Source organism: Erinaceus europaeus, chromosome 1, assembly GCF_950295315.1.
Source record: "Erinaceus europaeus chromosome 1, mEriEur2.1, whole genome shotgun sequence".
Classification (NCBI taxonomy): Eukaryota; Metazoa; Chordata; class Mammalia; order Eulipotyphla; family Erinaceidae; genus Erinaceus; species Erinaceus europaeus.
In genome coordinates this window covers 50,472,515-50,488,697 of record NC_080162.1, presented here as the reverse complement: position 1 = coordinate 50,488,697, position 16,183 = coordinate 50,472,515, and the positions used below count along the sequence as shown (strand labels likewise).

General features: G+C 42.9%; 1 protein-coding gene across 3 annotated transcripts in view; it reads left to right on the top strand.

Annotated features, from left to right (window-relative positions):
- Positions 1-16,183, top strand: part of EYA2 (EYA transcriptional coactivator and phosphatase 2) — a 326,053-nt gene that overhangs the window by 209,855 nt on the left and 100,015 nt on the right. For all 3 annotated transcript variants that reach the window (XM_007526717.3, XM_060185905.1, XM_060185898.1), the window contains 2 exons: positions 5,037-5,179; positions 12,213-12,296. In XM_007526717.3, coding sequence (XP_007526779.1) covers positions 5,037-5,179; positions 12,213-12,296 — 227 coding nt within the window. The remainder of the gene's footprint in view (positions 1-5,036; positions 5,180-12,212; positions 12,297-16,183) is intronic.

Genomic DNA, 16,183 nt, shown 5'->3' with positions numbered 1-16,183 from the left:
AAACCTGACTAAAGATGTAAAACTTGGGTTGAAGGAACAGCACAGCAAACTTGCATGCCCTAAGCCCCCTAAGTCCCAGGTTTTATCCCCTAAGCCAGAGCTGAACAGTGCTCTGGTAAATAATTGAATAAATAAATAAGAGAAGGGAAACACTTGAAGCGACTCCAGGAAAGGAATATGTAAATTACTGTATCCATTATCTCTGGCTATTACTTTGAACTTTGAAACTCGTTTACAAGAATTTATGAAGTATGGAAAAGGGATTATTTTGGGGCACTCCTAATTAATTAACTTCACTTGCAGCTTATTTAAACATTTCTGAGCTGAAGCAATAATGTAACAGAAGTACACAGACTTTGCATATGAGAAGTCCTAGGTTCTGTATTGAGCATCACCAATAGCCAGAGCTAAGAGGTGATCTGGTTAAAAAAAAAAGAAAGAAAGAAAGAAAAAAAGAAAGAAAGGAAAAGAAAAGAGCCTTAGATAGCTCACTCAATAGAGCACATATGACTTCTCATGATCAAGGTCCCAGGTTCTAGCCCCAACACCACATGGGAGTGCCACAGCACCAGGATAAAGTTCACAGTTGTTGGAGAGGTAATGTGATATCTCTCCCTCTTTTGCTGTCTCCATGTCTCTATCTTTCCTTTCTCTCTCTCTATATATATATATAGATAGATAGATATAGATAGATAGATATGCATGTGTGTATATATATATAGAGAGGGAGAGAGAGAAAAAAAACGTATATAAAATAAAAAGAATAAAAACAGCTCAGAAAAGGAGGAATCTTCATGCATGAGGCCCCTAGCAAAAATAAGTAAATGAGGGTGTCTGGTGGTAGCGCAGCAGGTTAAGCACACATGACACAAAGCTCAAGGACTGGCGTAAGGATCCCTCTTCGAGCCCCAGGTCCCCAACTGCAGGGAAGTCACTTCACAGATGGTGAAGCAGGTCTGTAGGTGTCTGTCTTTCTCTCCCCTTCTCTGTCTTCCCCTCCTCTCTCCATTTCTCTCAGTCCTATCCAACAACATCAACAACAATAACTACAACAATAAAACAACAAAGGCAACAAAAGGGAATAAATGAGATTTAAAAAAATAAGTATACCCCTCCTATCCTATGGTTTTGTTAATGTCTCCTTTTCTAAATAAATTAATTAATTTAAAAATAATAAATAAAAATTAAAAAGAAGTAATTAAAAATAATTAAATGAATACATTAACTAAAATAAATTTAAAAGTTTTTTTAATAAGACATTTCTTAAGTGATGAGAGTTTCCCTCTCTTTAACAGTGTTTTCCTGAATTTTAATGGGTACAGCAAATTTTCCTAAGCTTCAATAACATTAGAACTAACAATGGAATCAGGATAGATCTTGTTTGATAACTCCAAAGCAGCTGCACTTTTATTTACTGCCTATTCCTCACACTCCAGAACAATGTCACTGCTAGAGCGATATCTGGGATGCTGCTCCTGAAAATACTGGGGAATTGGAAACCACCCAGCAGTCCTGACAACTCAAACTCCCATCTCTTCTCATTACGCCTTTGGTCTGCTAAGAAGCTTTATAAACATTAAATAAACAAAGCTCAACCCCTTGGGATTTGGAGGGAAATAGGTCTTTCGGCGTAGGAAGACAAATCGATCCATGGCCAAGTAGTTTTAGACAAAAGCATTTTCCCCCCAGTGATCCAAGAACTGGAGATGGAGCCTACGGGATAAATATGGAAGCTAAAACAAGCAGCTGTAAAATGAGAAAACAGGATGGGGTATCCTCCAAGGTTCCACTGTGGTTTTATTTTTTATATTATTTTCCCTTTTGTTGCCCTTGTTTAACATTGTTGTGGTTATTATTGTTGTCATTGTTATTGGATAGGACAGAGAGAAATGGAGAGAGGAGGGGAAGACAGAGAGGGGGAGAGACACCTGCAGACCTGCTTCACTGCTTGTGAAACGACTTCTCTGCAGGTGGGGAGCCGGGGGCTCGAACCCAGATCCTTAAGCCAGTCCTTGTGCTTTGCGCCACGTGCACTTAACCCACTGCACCACCGCTTTACTCCCGGTTCCATAGTGTTTTATAGTTGTCATTCTAGGGGTGAAAATGGGCCCAAGTTTTAGTTCTGGCTCTACCATTAATGTGCAGGGTAGTAACTGGTTTACATCATCTCAGCTAACTAGACCTTAGTTTCCTCATTAGTCAAATAAAGATAATAAAGTCTAATAAAAATAATAAATATTCTGAGTCCGAGAAGTAACTCGCCAAGTAGGGAATCTGACACAACCTGGGTTCCAGCACTCCTCCCTCCCTCCCTCCCTTCCTCCCTCTCTCTCTCTCTCTCTGTGTGTGTGGGTGGGGGGTGGGTGGGGGGTGTGTGTGTGCATGTGTGTGTGTAACTCTAACTAATGAGAAAGTGGTCTAGGTTAAGCAAACATGTTATGAAGCTCAAGGACCAGCCTAGGGATCCCAGTTGGAGCCCCCAACTCTCCACCTACAGGGAAGAGCTTCATAGTGAAGCAGGTCTGCAGGTGTCTATCTCCCTCTCTCTGTCTTCCCCTCCTCTCTCCATTTCTCTCTTTCCTATCCAACAACAACAGCAATAACAATGATAACAACAACAACAGTAAACAACAAGGGCAACAAAAGGGGGGAAAATGGCCTCCAGGAGCAATGGATTTGTAGTGCAGGCACCGAGCCCCAGCAGTAATCCTGAAGGCAAAAAAAAAAAAAAAAAAAAATGGGGGCAGGGCAGGCTGTAGCACTGTGGGTTAAGCACACGTGGCGTGAAGCATGAGCATCCCAGCAGGTGGGGGGGGTCACTTCACAAGCAGTGAAGCAGGTCTGCAGGTGTCTATCTTTCTTTCCCCCTCTCTGTTTTCCCCTCCTCTTTTGATTTCTCTCTGTCCTATTCAACAACAACAGCAATAACAATAACAACAACAAGGGTAACAAAGTGGGGGGGAGGAGGGATGGCCTCCAGGACCAGTGAGTTCATAGTGCAGGTATCAAGCCCCAGTGATAACCCTGGAGGAAAAAAAAAATTGAGAATGCTGGCTTTGGAACCTGAATCTTGGGAGGGTACTATGCCCAGGTTTCAGAGCAACAAGCAGCAGTTCCTGGGTAAGAGCCTGGTGGCCCCACAGTGTCCAAAAATACCAGTTCTAGAAAGGAGCAGATGACCCACACCTGATCCTCTCAAGTACATAGTTCTGGTTGAGCCAGAAGTCCATTCAGGTGTTTTATGGGCACCTTCTAATGGCCAGCCTCATGCTGCTGCTTCTGCATATATAATCTCTTCTAGTTCTCAGATGAACACATCTCTTAACAAGTAGAGCTTAAATCTCAAGCCGTGGGATAGTGCTATAGGTATCTCTTCTTCCCTCTACCTCTCTCCCTTGTTATTTCTGTCTCTAACCTTCTATTGAAAAAGAAAAAGAAGGGAGCAAGAATCAGTGATAGAGTCATGCAACCACTGAGTCCTAGCAATGACACTGGTGTCAAAGAAAAAAGAAAAGAAGAAGAAAGGAAGAAAGAAAGAAAGTAAAGAAAAGAGAGGGAGTAGGGTGGTAGTGCAGCGGTTTAAGCGCACAGGGCGCAAAGCGCAAGGACTGGCATAAGGATCCCGGTTTGAACCCCCGGCTCCCCACCTGCAGGGGAGTCGCTTCACAGGCGGTGAAGCAGGTCTGCAGGTGTCTCTCTTTCTCTCCCCCTCTCTGTCTTCCCCTCCTCTCTCCATTTCTCTCTGTCCTATCCAACAACAGTGACATCAATAACAATAATAACTACAACAATAAAACAAGGGCAACAAAAGGGAATATAATAAATATAAAAATTATTTTTTAAATATTTTTAAGAAAAGAGAAGAGAAGAGAAAAGTAAAGCTTAAAGAACTTGCTTTGGGAGCTAGGTGGTGACACACCTGGTTGAGCACACATGTTACAATGTGCAAGGACCCAGGTTCAAGCCCACAAGCTTTACAAGTGGTAAAGCAGTGCTGCATATATATCTCTCTCTGTCTCTCTCCTTCTCTGTTACCCCTTTCCCTCTCAATTTCTGGCTATTTCTTTGTTTATCTTTATTTATGTATTGGATAGAGACAGCCAGAAACTGAGAGGGAAGGGGGAGGTAGAGAAGGAGAGAGAGAGAGAGAGAGAGAAAGAGATACCTGCGGCCCTGCGTAACCACTTGGAAAGCTTTCCCCCTGCAGGTGGGGGCCAGGGGGCTTGAACCTGGGTCCTTATGCTCTGTAACATGTGCACTCCACCAGGTGTGCCACTACCTGACCTCCTGGCTGTTTCTATCCAATAAATAAAATAGAGATGATTTAAAAAAAAAAAAAAAGCTTTAAATGACTTATCTTCAGTGAAGAATAGAACAAGTTACATGCATAAGGAGAGGAATGTAGAGAATTCACACACACACACCCTTAAGGAGTGGAGGTTTCTTAAAAACAGACAAGTTGATGTCCAGTTCTACATAAATATTTATTTCCTTCCTTGGTTAGTCTAGAAATTCTCAGGCTTTAGGATGTTAGACTCATAAACACAAAGGTCTGTTCAGTATAATTACACATGTAATTATACACAGTTCCCCCAGCATAGGCCCCTCCACACACACAGTTCACTAAGGTCCCTTATCCAAGCAGCCTTCCTGGAACAGCCCTGACACAAATCAATAACCTCTTACATTCACTGCCCTCCCTGACTTAGAGATTATCTATAACACAAGACCCATCTGACACATTAAATATATACATGCTTGTTTGCCTAGTGTTTCCCCCTCTGTCTAGAATTTAGGTGCTATGAGAACAGTGCCCAGAACCATGTGTACTCAATACATCTTTGTTGGATGGGTGAATGGTTATGAATAGTCAATTTAAGAGACTTCCTAGAGTAATTGCCATTCCATGTGATTTTTACCTGTGGGGCTGCATTTGGGCCCTACCACTTTGGAGTTACATGGTTCTGGTATGATCTTCCCTGAGAGGAGCACCTCTGCAAAACTTCTGATATGTCCATCCTCCTGTCCTATACCAGGTGAATATAACACACACAATGGACCTCCCACGCCAGCCAAGGAGGGAGACTCAGACAGGCCACACCGGGCCTCTGACGGGAAGCTCCGAGGCAGGTCTAAACGGAGCAGCGACCCCTCTCCAGCAGGGGACAACGAGATTGAGGTAACTCCAAACTGCCACTCTGTGACTTGGTGAACATCATCTCAAGGTGTGGCCAGGAAAGGTGTTAGTAGGGGAAGCAGAGAAAAGAGGACTTGGGTGAAAACAGGAGAGGAGTTGTTGATCCTGTGCAAGTACTGCTGATTGACTGGACTAGGAAAGGTGTCCTTGGAAGACAGAGGAACAGACCTAGGACTTTAGCAGCAGCAGCGTCACCTGCAGGTTCCAGATTGTTCATCCCCATCTCCAGAGTTTCCAGTTCAAGACTTAAGAATTTACATTTCTAACAAATTTCCAGATGTTGAGTTGGAGATTGCACTTTTGAGAGCCCCAGATAAAGACAATAATGGGCAGTAGACCTTCTGAGCTGTTATTTTTTGTTTGTCTTTGTTGGGGAAGGGAGTATTTTTGTTTGTTTTGGTTTTGTTTTATAGAGGCAGAGAGAGTGTTTAAGAGATCACAGCCCCAAAACTTCCTTCAGTGTGGTGAGGGCCAGGCTTGAACCTGGGTCGTGCACATGTCAAAGCAGTGCACTATCCAGATAAGCTGTGAGCATTTGCTAGCCTGTGAGCATGAGTCTACATTAGGTACATTAAAATCACCTGAGATGGGGGGCCGGGCGATAGCACAGTGGGTTAAGTGCAGATGGTACAAAGCGCAAGGACTGACGCAAGGACAGGCGTGAGGATGTTGGTTGGAGTCCCTGGCTCCCCACCTGTAGGGGGCCACCTCCTCACAAGCGATGAAGCAGGTCTGCAGGTGTCTATCTTTCTCTCCCCCCTCTCTGTCTTCCTCTCCTCTCTTGATTTGTGTCTGTCTTAACCATCAACAACAATAATAGCAACAACAACAATAAACAACAAGGGCAACAAAAGGGAAAAAATAACCTCCAGAAGCAGTGGATTTGTAATGCAGGCACCAAGCCCCAGCAAAAACCCTGGAGGCAAAAAAAAAAAAAAAAAAGAATCACCTGGGATAGTTTTTATTTTATTTTTTCTATTTTTTTATTAGGGGCTTAGTAACAGTTCACAAGATTATCAGATCACAAGTGCGTCGTTCCACACACCACTTCCCTCACCACAGTTCTGTGATCCACTCCCCCTCCAAAGATAACCACCATAATTCCCAGAAAGTCTTAGAGACAGATTGATCACTTTTTTTTATAAGTGTACATATTTCAGTTACCTACATTGGAGATATGAATGAAACTATATGGCAGTTGTCTTTGACTTCCTTACGTCACTAAGCATAAACCTGGGATGGTTTTTAAAATACAGATACCCAGGCACCATCCCAGACTAACTAGCTATATTTAGCAGGAGAGTTCTCATCATTCCTCTAGTTATCCTTTCACTTTCTGGGCTTGGTGCCTACACAACAAATCCAATGCTCCTGGTGGCCACTTTTATCTAGACAGAGACAGAGAGAAACTGAGAAGCAAGGGGCAATAGAGAGTAAAAGAGAAAGACACCTACAGCACTGCTTCATCACTTGTGAAATTCCCCCCTCTGCAGGTGAGAAGTGGCTTGAACCCAGGTTCTTGTGCATGGTGATGTGCACTCTACTGAATGTGCTACCTGGCCCCTCCCCTAGTTATTCTAATATGGCTCAGATGTTTATCTGCCTGGAGACAAGAGGCCGCCCAAATTTATTCACATTCTTTCTAAAATTCTTAGTTCCTCAGTCAGTATTTCTCAACCTGGGCTGCATATAAGAATCTCCTGGGGAGCTTTCAGAAACTTCATTCTCAGGCTGCACCCCAAATAGTTAAATTCAGGTTTCCTGAAAAGGGAACCCAGGCATCCACATTTTAAAGCTTTCTAGCCTATTCCACTGTGCAGCCCTGATGGAAAACTGCTTCACCAATCTTTAGTGTAATAAAGTGAATACAGGTTCACTTTATTTCCCAAACAAACAAAAAACAGTATGTGGCAGGGGCTGGTGGTGGAGACAGACGCAAGGTGGATACCCCCCAAAGCAGTAGAAGCAACTACTATCTACAAAGGAGGAATGTGTATGCATATTAGTTTGTACTTCTTCCCAGAAGGCAGGCACATGTTGGTGTGAGCATGCCATGGGTCTGTGTGTAATAATGGCAAAGATTATCAGTGCCAAGAAATTCCAGTGCAACATTGTCACATCCTTGTTCACAATTCTGTACAATTTATTCAGCAGCTGCAAAGCTCAACCCACAAACTCAGACATGCTAGTAAATGTCTCTTTCTTAAAATGTATGTAATTTTCAAGACTGAGCAAAGATGCACTGGGTTGAGCATGCATGTTACAATGCAAAAGGAGCCGGTTTCAACCCTCTAGTCCCAGCCTGCAGGGGAAAAACTTCACGAGTGGTGAAGCAGTGCTGCCAAGTGTCTCTCTTTCTACTTTCTGTCTTTCCCTCCCTATCCTCTCATTTTCTTTGTCTGTTCTATCAAGTAAAAGGAAAAGGAAGGGGAGGGGAAGAGGATGTGCCATTTTCACCCTGCAACCTGTTTCCTGCGTTCCAAGGTAGGGCAGGAAAATCACCTCATTATTAGGGATACTTCCTCTCCCAGAATCATATTAGAATCTCCACTTTTGTTTTTTCTTTACTGGAAGGATTAATGGTTTACCGTCTACCGTAAAATACAATAGTTGGCACGTGTGTAACGTTTCTGTTTTCCACGTAACACTCTAAACCCCACCCCCCCAAGTCCTCCTCCACCTTCCAGGACCTGAACACTACCTACCCCTGCTCCGGAGTCTTTCACTTTGGCTCAATACACCAAGTCCTGTCCAAGTTCCGCTTTGTATTTTCCCTTCTGTTCTTATTTTTCAACTTCTGTCTCTGAGTGAAATCGGTCCATATTCATCATTCTCTTTCTGGCTTATCTCACTTAACATGAGAATCCCCAGGTTTTAAATGGCCTTGGAAAACAAAAATAAGAGCCTCTAGGGTTCAGCATGGCACAGTGACTGCTACCTTATTCATTACCAGTGCCTGTGTTGGTCAAGGTCAGGGGTGGGAGAGGGGAGAGAAGTGTTCTGTGCAGCATGTCAGGTACAGGAATCCTTGTTGAGGACAAGGACCTTGGAGTCTGGCCTACAATCCTTTGACTGTTAAGTAACAGTCATAGTTACTTAAGCAAAAAGGAATTTACTAGGAGGTAACAACAGGAAGAGAACATGATACCACCAAGGTTAGAAAGGACAGTGGCAAAAATGGTGTTCAGGGATCTAGGAGTCTACTAGAGAGTGAATCATCTGGGACGCTAGAATCACTTCACTAAATATTCAACTCCAAGAAGACAGTGTCCCATTGACCAGTCTTGGGATGTTATATTTGCCCTTTACTGATGGTTCTGCCAAGACAGCGCTGGAGAAAAAGAAAATCAGGGTGTGTTTTTCAGACAGGGTGTATGCTGGGGCCCTAGACAAGTGCCCACTACCAGGTATTTGATATTTGAGCTGTGTTCATCAGTAAGGCTGCATTAGCTAGCTAGTGTTCACTTAGTGGAGTTGTAGTGGCTATGTAGAACTGGTGTCTCTCTTCACCATCCCAAAAGGCATTAAGTTTCTGGAACTTTTCCTCTATACTTAGCCAGTCTCCCAACGTCTGCAGCAGCCTTCTCCTCTGAGAGCTCAGCCATAAAGCAAGCATCCCCACTACTCACCAGACTGTTCTAGATACAGAGGGCTCTGGTCTTGCTTTCCCTCTAATTTTGATTCCCCTCCCCCACATCCCCAAATCAGGAAGCTTTTGCACAATCCTTTTAATGGAGCTAGGCATTTGCAAAGACTAGAAGATAATATAGTGACTTCTGGTTGTCCTTATTTTTTACTCTCTTATTTTGAATTTTGTAGCAGCTTAAGGTTGCAGAGCTACTTGGGGGCTATAAGTTAACATATATATATATATTTGGTCCCCCCAAGATGGTTTCTGTTCTTGGTAGGGGACAATGGGAGTAGAAAGACATTTCCCATTTAACTGTGAAGGAGGGTATGAAGTGGCATGGAGCTCAAGAATGGTGGGGTGATATTATTCTGCAAACATCTGTTTCTTAATTCCAGGGTGAGTACCACTGGGCAAGAATAGTTGAAAAGGTGTGAGCTGTGTTTCACTTCTGTGCTTAGTGTCAGCATGAAGGGTTTGCACACGTCACACCTCTTAAGTCTTTGGCAGTTTTGCTAATGACTAAAGCCCACGAGAGAGAAATTATATAGAGAAGTGGAAAGAAGGAAAATCCCTAGCTCCTATTAGTTGAAATCCTTTAGCTGCAGGTGCCAGAAACCAACTTGAGCTAAGTTAAATGAAAAAGCAGAATTTGTTTAAGGATACAGGAATTCTCTTAGAACCTAAGGACAGGGGCACAGTAGAATGTCCCCCAAAACACTGGAACCAGAATGTAAGTGGAGCAAAGAAATTTAGTCTCCCCCACACCACAGGGGAGGTGCCAGCGTCCTCACACAGTAGTCTCTTCCCAATGCTTCTATGCACCAGTCACTGGGTGTGCTAACCTGGCTGCTCACTCTGCTTCTCAATGAAACCAGGCCTTGAAAAGTGTTGGGTTGTCATCCCATCTTTTACACACCCCTCTCCCCTCCTATTCCATTCTCTCTGCAGATGGGTATTTCCTGTCCTTTCAGTCCTGTGGTCACTGACAGTCACCCAAATACAAGGAACTTCTTTCTAGACTCCAGTTTTAACTTGTTTTGGAAAGGTCTCTGACTCAACTGGGTTTAATGGCCTGTCCAAACTATAGTGGACTAGGGAGTAGGGTCTCCTGAAGAGCAGTCCCTAGGAATTTAGCTATCAAGGATCTAGTACCCAGGGGATAGAGTAGACAGAGAATTTAGCTATCAAGGATCTAGTACCCAGGGGATAGAGTAGACAGAGAATCAGGACTTAGCCTCATAAGCCCTCCTTTTTTTTTTCTTTAGGTAAAAGTATTCAAAGGCTTTTTAATACTTTGCACACATTCTCTTGTTTTTTCTTTGTTGAGATTATTGGTTTGAAGTCATCAGTAAAACACAGTAGTTTGTACATGTGTAACATTTCTCAGTTTTCCTCATACAATTTCAACCTAGGTCCTTCTCAGCCATCATGTTCCAGGATCTGAACCTTCCCCCGCACCCTGGAGTCTTTTACTTTGGTGCAATACACCAAACCCAAGTTGTGCTTTATGTTTTCTTATTTTTCAACTTCTTTTATTATTATTATTACTGATTCGATAATGATCAACCAGATTGTGAAGTAAGAGGGGTACAATTCATACTGTTCCCACCACCAGAGTGCGACAATCGCATCCTCTCTATTGGAAGCTTCCCGTCCCCTCCATTGGAAGCTTCTTTATTCTTTATCCCTCTGGGATATGGACCAAAGATCTCTGTGGGGTGTAGAGAGACCAGAGACCTCTATGGGAGGTCTGACTTCAGTAATTGCTTTTTCTCTGGACATAGGCATTGACAGGTCAATCCATACCCCCAGCCTGTTTCTGTCTTTCCCTAGTAAGGTGGAAGCCCTCCTTTTTTTAAAAAAAAAAATGTTTTTATTATTTTAAAGATTTAGAAGAGATTATTTTGCAATTTGAATTCTGAACCCAGATAACTATATAAGAGAATAAAGATATCATCAGATATACAAGAAAGTAAGAAAACTTTCATGCCTGAGGCACCAGAGGGCCCAAGTTCAATCCCCAGTTATCACTGTAAGTCAAAAGAGAGAGGGAGAGAAAAGACTACTGGGGGTCATCAAAAACAAAATGGTATACTAGACAGATACTATTCCTGTATGAGCAAACTGAAATGTAACCAGATTTAATTGGAATGGACCACAAAAAAAGACAATATGAGGTCATCAGAATAGCTCACCTGGATAGTGCAACTTTGTGATCATGCACATGACCCAATGTGGAGCCTGTCCCCAGGAGGCTTCTACACTGTGATGTCTTTCCCTCTCTGTATATCTCTGTCTCTCCGTGTGTGTGTGTGTGTGTGTGTGTGTGTGTGTGTGTGTGTGTGTGTGTGTGTGTGTATCTGAAAAAGTATCCTTGCAGTGGTTGAAACCCTGGCAATGACACACACACACAAAATTAAAAAAATAATAATGACAATATAAACTTGACTGTAATCACTCAAAGTGACTCTGACTCTGGAGTTGTGACACTGGATACACTGAAAAGGAATAGAGATTCTAGCACTTTACTAGACTGTGCAGTGAACAGTAATCACAAGATATGAACACTCCTTACTGGTTTCCAACTTTTTAAATCAACATCCCCAGTGGAGCACAGAAAACTTAAGCATACTTATAAAACCAAATATACAAAACTAGTTTACTCACACTGATAATGCAAAAAAGTAAGGCTAAAGACAGATATTAGAGAGGGGAGGAAGTTGGGGAAAGAATAGGGACATCAGTATCCATATCTTCTACATTAAGTCTACTATTTTATCCAGGAGAGAATGTCCAAAGTTTTTGGAATTTTTCACATATGTGAAAAATATAAAGCTACAAAGAAATATAAAGCTACAAAGAAATAGGAGTGAGCATCATAAGCTAAATCCAAAGCTTTCAGACTGCCCAGTCATAAGATATTGTTTAACGTTGGAAAATCAATAAGCAGAGGCATAAGTATGTTATGTAGAATTGTGGAGGTAATCACTAGACTCATTCAAAACAGAAATGGTCAGAAGAAGTTGGGCTTATGTTAAGTGGTGAATGTGAAAATGGTAGTATTTCAGTTTGTCAAATAAGTTATATGATTTTTTATTGTTATTTTTGGGCCAGGCTCCTCCTTTTGGGGACTTTTATGTGGAGGGCTTCTGGGTTCTGGCATTGGTTGGGGTTGATAGGCACTCCAGAATTGGCCATCAGGACCTACTTCCACAGCTGAGGTTGGCTGGGGACTTAAGACACATCATGAGCCAAATGTTTTATAACTTAAGATAATGTTTTCCAAGATTTCTTTTCCCTCCCAGGGAATTAATTTTCTGCAGACATTAAGTCAGATGCAAGTGAGTCTATTTGTCTCCATTCTCTATCTCTCTTTCATCACAGCGTGTGTTCGTGTGGGACTTGGATGAGACCATAATTATTTTCCACTCCTTACTCACTGGGACATTTGCATCCAGATACGGAAAGGTAAGAATTCACTTTCTTTCTCTCTCTCTCTCTCTCTATTTTTTTTCCCAGTATGACAATCTGTCCAGCTGGTTTATACTGGGAATTGTGGGGGCAGTTTATGAGGGAGGGAGTGGGTTTCCAGCAAGAGCTGCCCCTTTGGGTTCAAGCCTGCATTCAAGAATTGTTAAATTTTCCTGTGACATATGAAAAGTTAATTAGCATTCATTTCTATTGTCTTTTATGCGTGCCTTTTCTTCTAGCACATAAAATACTCAACATTCACTTGATAGGATATAAGCTCATAGTCTACAGCTGCACACCCCCACACACATCCCCAAGAAGACTAGAATATACTAAATCCAAAAACAGTAAGCCTGGCTAAAAAATTAGGAAAAGTACTTTTCTTCTTCCCTATTGTTTATCTTAGTGTCTCCGGCAGAAGAATTTGATTTTCCTTTCTTTTTTCTAAGATGAGGGGGAGGTGATTTGTCAGGTCCAACACAAATCTTAGTAACAGATTTGCAAATGTGTCATTGACAAATAATGTTGGGGAACCATCTGGTTAGAATATAGGGGGTGCATCTGCTTAAGTGCTCACATTACAATGCACAGGGACCCAGGTTCAAACCCCTGGTCCCCATCTGCAAGGGGAAGCTTCATGAATGGTGAAGCAGGGCTACAGATGTCTGTCTCTCTCCCTCTCTGTCTCTCCTGCCCTTGCCAGAAGCCATTTCTCTGCTTGATAGAAGCTAAGCCTTGAAACAACAGAAGCCCTCGAGATAAGTTTCTAATTCCCATAGGAAGGATGTTTGCCAGAAACCAAGTGACATACCATATAGTTATAGTTTAACAGAAATAGTTGCAAGGGACCCTCCAACGCCATCTCTGCCTCCCCCTTCCCCCTATGCTCCCCCTTCCCCAAAGCCTTAAAATGTCTGTGAACACAATAAAATTTTGCAGCTTGATCAGAGTCCTGTCTTGCTGTCATTTCTTGTGTCTCCTGTCCCTTTCATTCCAGGTTTCGTGGGTTCCTAGCCCCTGTTCACTGCCCCGCTGGCCGGGGCATGCCCTCTCAATTTCTCTGTCTCTATCCAATAATAAATAAGCAAATGATATTTTTAAAAAAATATTTAGGAGGCCAATAAAAAAAATGGAGGCCAAGCAGTGGCACACTCAGCTAAGCCCACATATCACCAAGTGCCAGGATCCAGGCTCAAGCCCTCCTCCCCACCTTCAAGGAAGATGCTTTATGGACAGTGAAGCAGGTCTGCAGGTGTCTTTCTCTCTCCCTCTCTCCCTCACCTTCCCTCTTAATTTCTCTCTGTCCTGTCAAATTAAAAAAAAATAATGGAAAAAATGGCTATCAGGAGCCGTGGATTCATAGTGCCAGAACCGAGCCCTAGCAATAACCCTCGTGGCAATTAAAAGAAAAGAAAAAAAGCTGGGGTGGGGTGGGGGGGGGACGATGACACACCAGGTTAAGTACACATAGTACTAAGCTCAAGGACCAACACAAGGATCCTAGTTCAAGCCCCCAGCTGCCCACCTATAGGGGATGGGTCACTTCACAAGCGGTGAAGCAGATCTGCAGATGTCTATCATTCTCTCTCTATCTTCCCTCCTCCTCTCAATTTCTCTCTGCCCTATCCCAAAATAACTTCTTAAAAAAATGGCCACAGGGACAGTGGATTTGTAATACAGGCATCATGCCCCAGCGAGAACCCTGGAGGCAACAACAAAAAAAGACTGTTGATCAAGCACCCAAGGAGGTTCCACAGTGGCTAGACTTGAAAGCAAGAGAACCTAAGCTTGGTCCCTGGCACCTCATATATAGTAGAGTGATGTTCTGAGTCTCTCCCTCTCTCATAAATAAATAAAACTTATAAAAAGTAGAATGCTGGGAGTTGGGCGGTAGCGCAGCGGGTTAAGTGCACATGGCACAAAGCATAAGGATCCCGGTTCAAGCCCCCAGCTCCCCACCTGCAGGGGAGTCACTTCACAAGTGGTGAAGCAGGTCTGCAGGTGTCTATCTTTCTCTCCCCCTCTCTGTCTTCCCCTCCCCTCTCCATTTCTCCCTGTCCTGTCTAACAACTACGACATCAATAATAACTACAACAACAATAAAAAAAAGGGCAACAAAAGGGAAAAATAAATATTAAAAAAAAGTAGAATGCTGAGCAAATGCTATCAGCTGGTTAATGATGAGTAAGAAAAAAAATGCTGAAATCACCTCAGTGAAGTACAAATGACCCCAACTAACATCCAAACCCTGTCAGATCTGTGTATTCATCCTCTGGTCTCCCAGCAAACCACAGATGGATGTTCCTAAGGGAGATGGGTGAGGGTGGAGTGTCAGGGGCAGGTGAGTTACCACCTCATCTAAAGCAAGTGACCAACTGGCAGCAGCTTCCACACAGGGGTAAGAACCATGAGCCTCACTAACACCTGGAAAATATTTCTTTCTGTTTCGAGACCAGGAATACGATTTGACATCACTTCATGGATTTTCCATCTGCTCTCATTTTTATGGGGTTTATAACAAGCTGGATGTGTAATTAGCAAGATAGATTTATCGTCTGCCATTATGTTGTAAGGAATATAAAAATGGTGTTGGTGGTGCAGAAATCTCTTGCCACTTAGGAATGCTGTTAATATGTCTAGCAGTGCCTACGGGAAATCCGGTATGCCTTTTTGGACAGTACACAGCTTAGGTAAAGGATGGTAGAGCCACGGGCTGCTAAAACCACCAAAGAGTAGAGTTGGTAGCCATTGTAAGAAATCCAAAAGGAGCTGCAGAAGTTGCCCACAAGGCCTACTCAGATCTATGGTTTTCCTCCTCATCCTAGTAATGGCATCTTATCTGAGAAGCAAACCTTCACTCTTTGTGCCCACAGAGATAGCCCACTCTGAAGTTCCATAGCTCCCTGGGTTGTGTCAGGTTTCGTAAACTTCGGTGTGATCTTATATGTACCTCACCCACACAACTTAAATCAAATTTTTGGCTCCTTCTATGTAGAGACAAAACACAGAGCTCCATTCTAGGCCATGCCACTGGCCCATGGTATTTCTCATTGCCTCTCTCCAACCCTACCATTTAATCCCAACCATCTTCATTTCTAGTTTGACCCCTATCTGGTCAGCCAGCATCTGCTCCTTCTCTTTGCAGTTCCCTACAGCAGGGCCATCCCAAAATGTAGACCTTGTCAGATCTCTCCCTTGCTGGGACTTCCTTATAGGTAAATCCTAACCCCAGCCTCCAAAACTTTCTATGAGATGGCTACTGTCCCATTTCATACCATTTATCCTCAGTGGCTTTCCATCCTCTACCGTATCACATTCTCTCCCATCTACTGGGTTTCTCCTAGAAGCTAAGACTGAGACAAAAATTGAGTGCAAATAGCTTATTTAGAAGGTGATTCGAGGAAACATTGAGTGAAAAATGGGGAAGTTAGACACAGAAGGGAAGGCAGATGATACGGGTATTGATCCACCTGCCAACATCCATGTCCAGAGGGGATTAGAGAAGCCAGAACTCCCACCTTCTGCACCCCATAAAGAATTTTGGTCCATGCATTCAGAGGGGAAGAAATGTTAGGAAAAGATGACCAGAGGGCTCTGAACTCTACCTCCATCAAGGCCCAGAGAGAGAAGAGGAAAAAAAGGAAGGACATTCGGAAGTAGTAATAGGTGTAGGCATGAATTAGAAATAAAGAGAAGGCAGGGACCATAGGAAAAAACAGGCAAATATAAATATAGATATCTATAAAAATGAGTCAACCCATATCTGTGACCTTAGGAGAACTACTGCAGTTTCCAGTGGAGGGAATGGAGACACAGAACTCTCATGGTGGAAACAGTGTGAAAATATACCCCCCATTATCTTATAATTTTGTAAATCCATATTA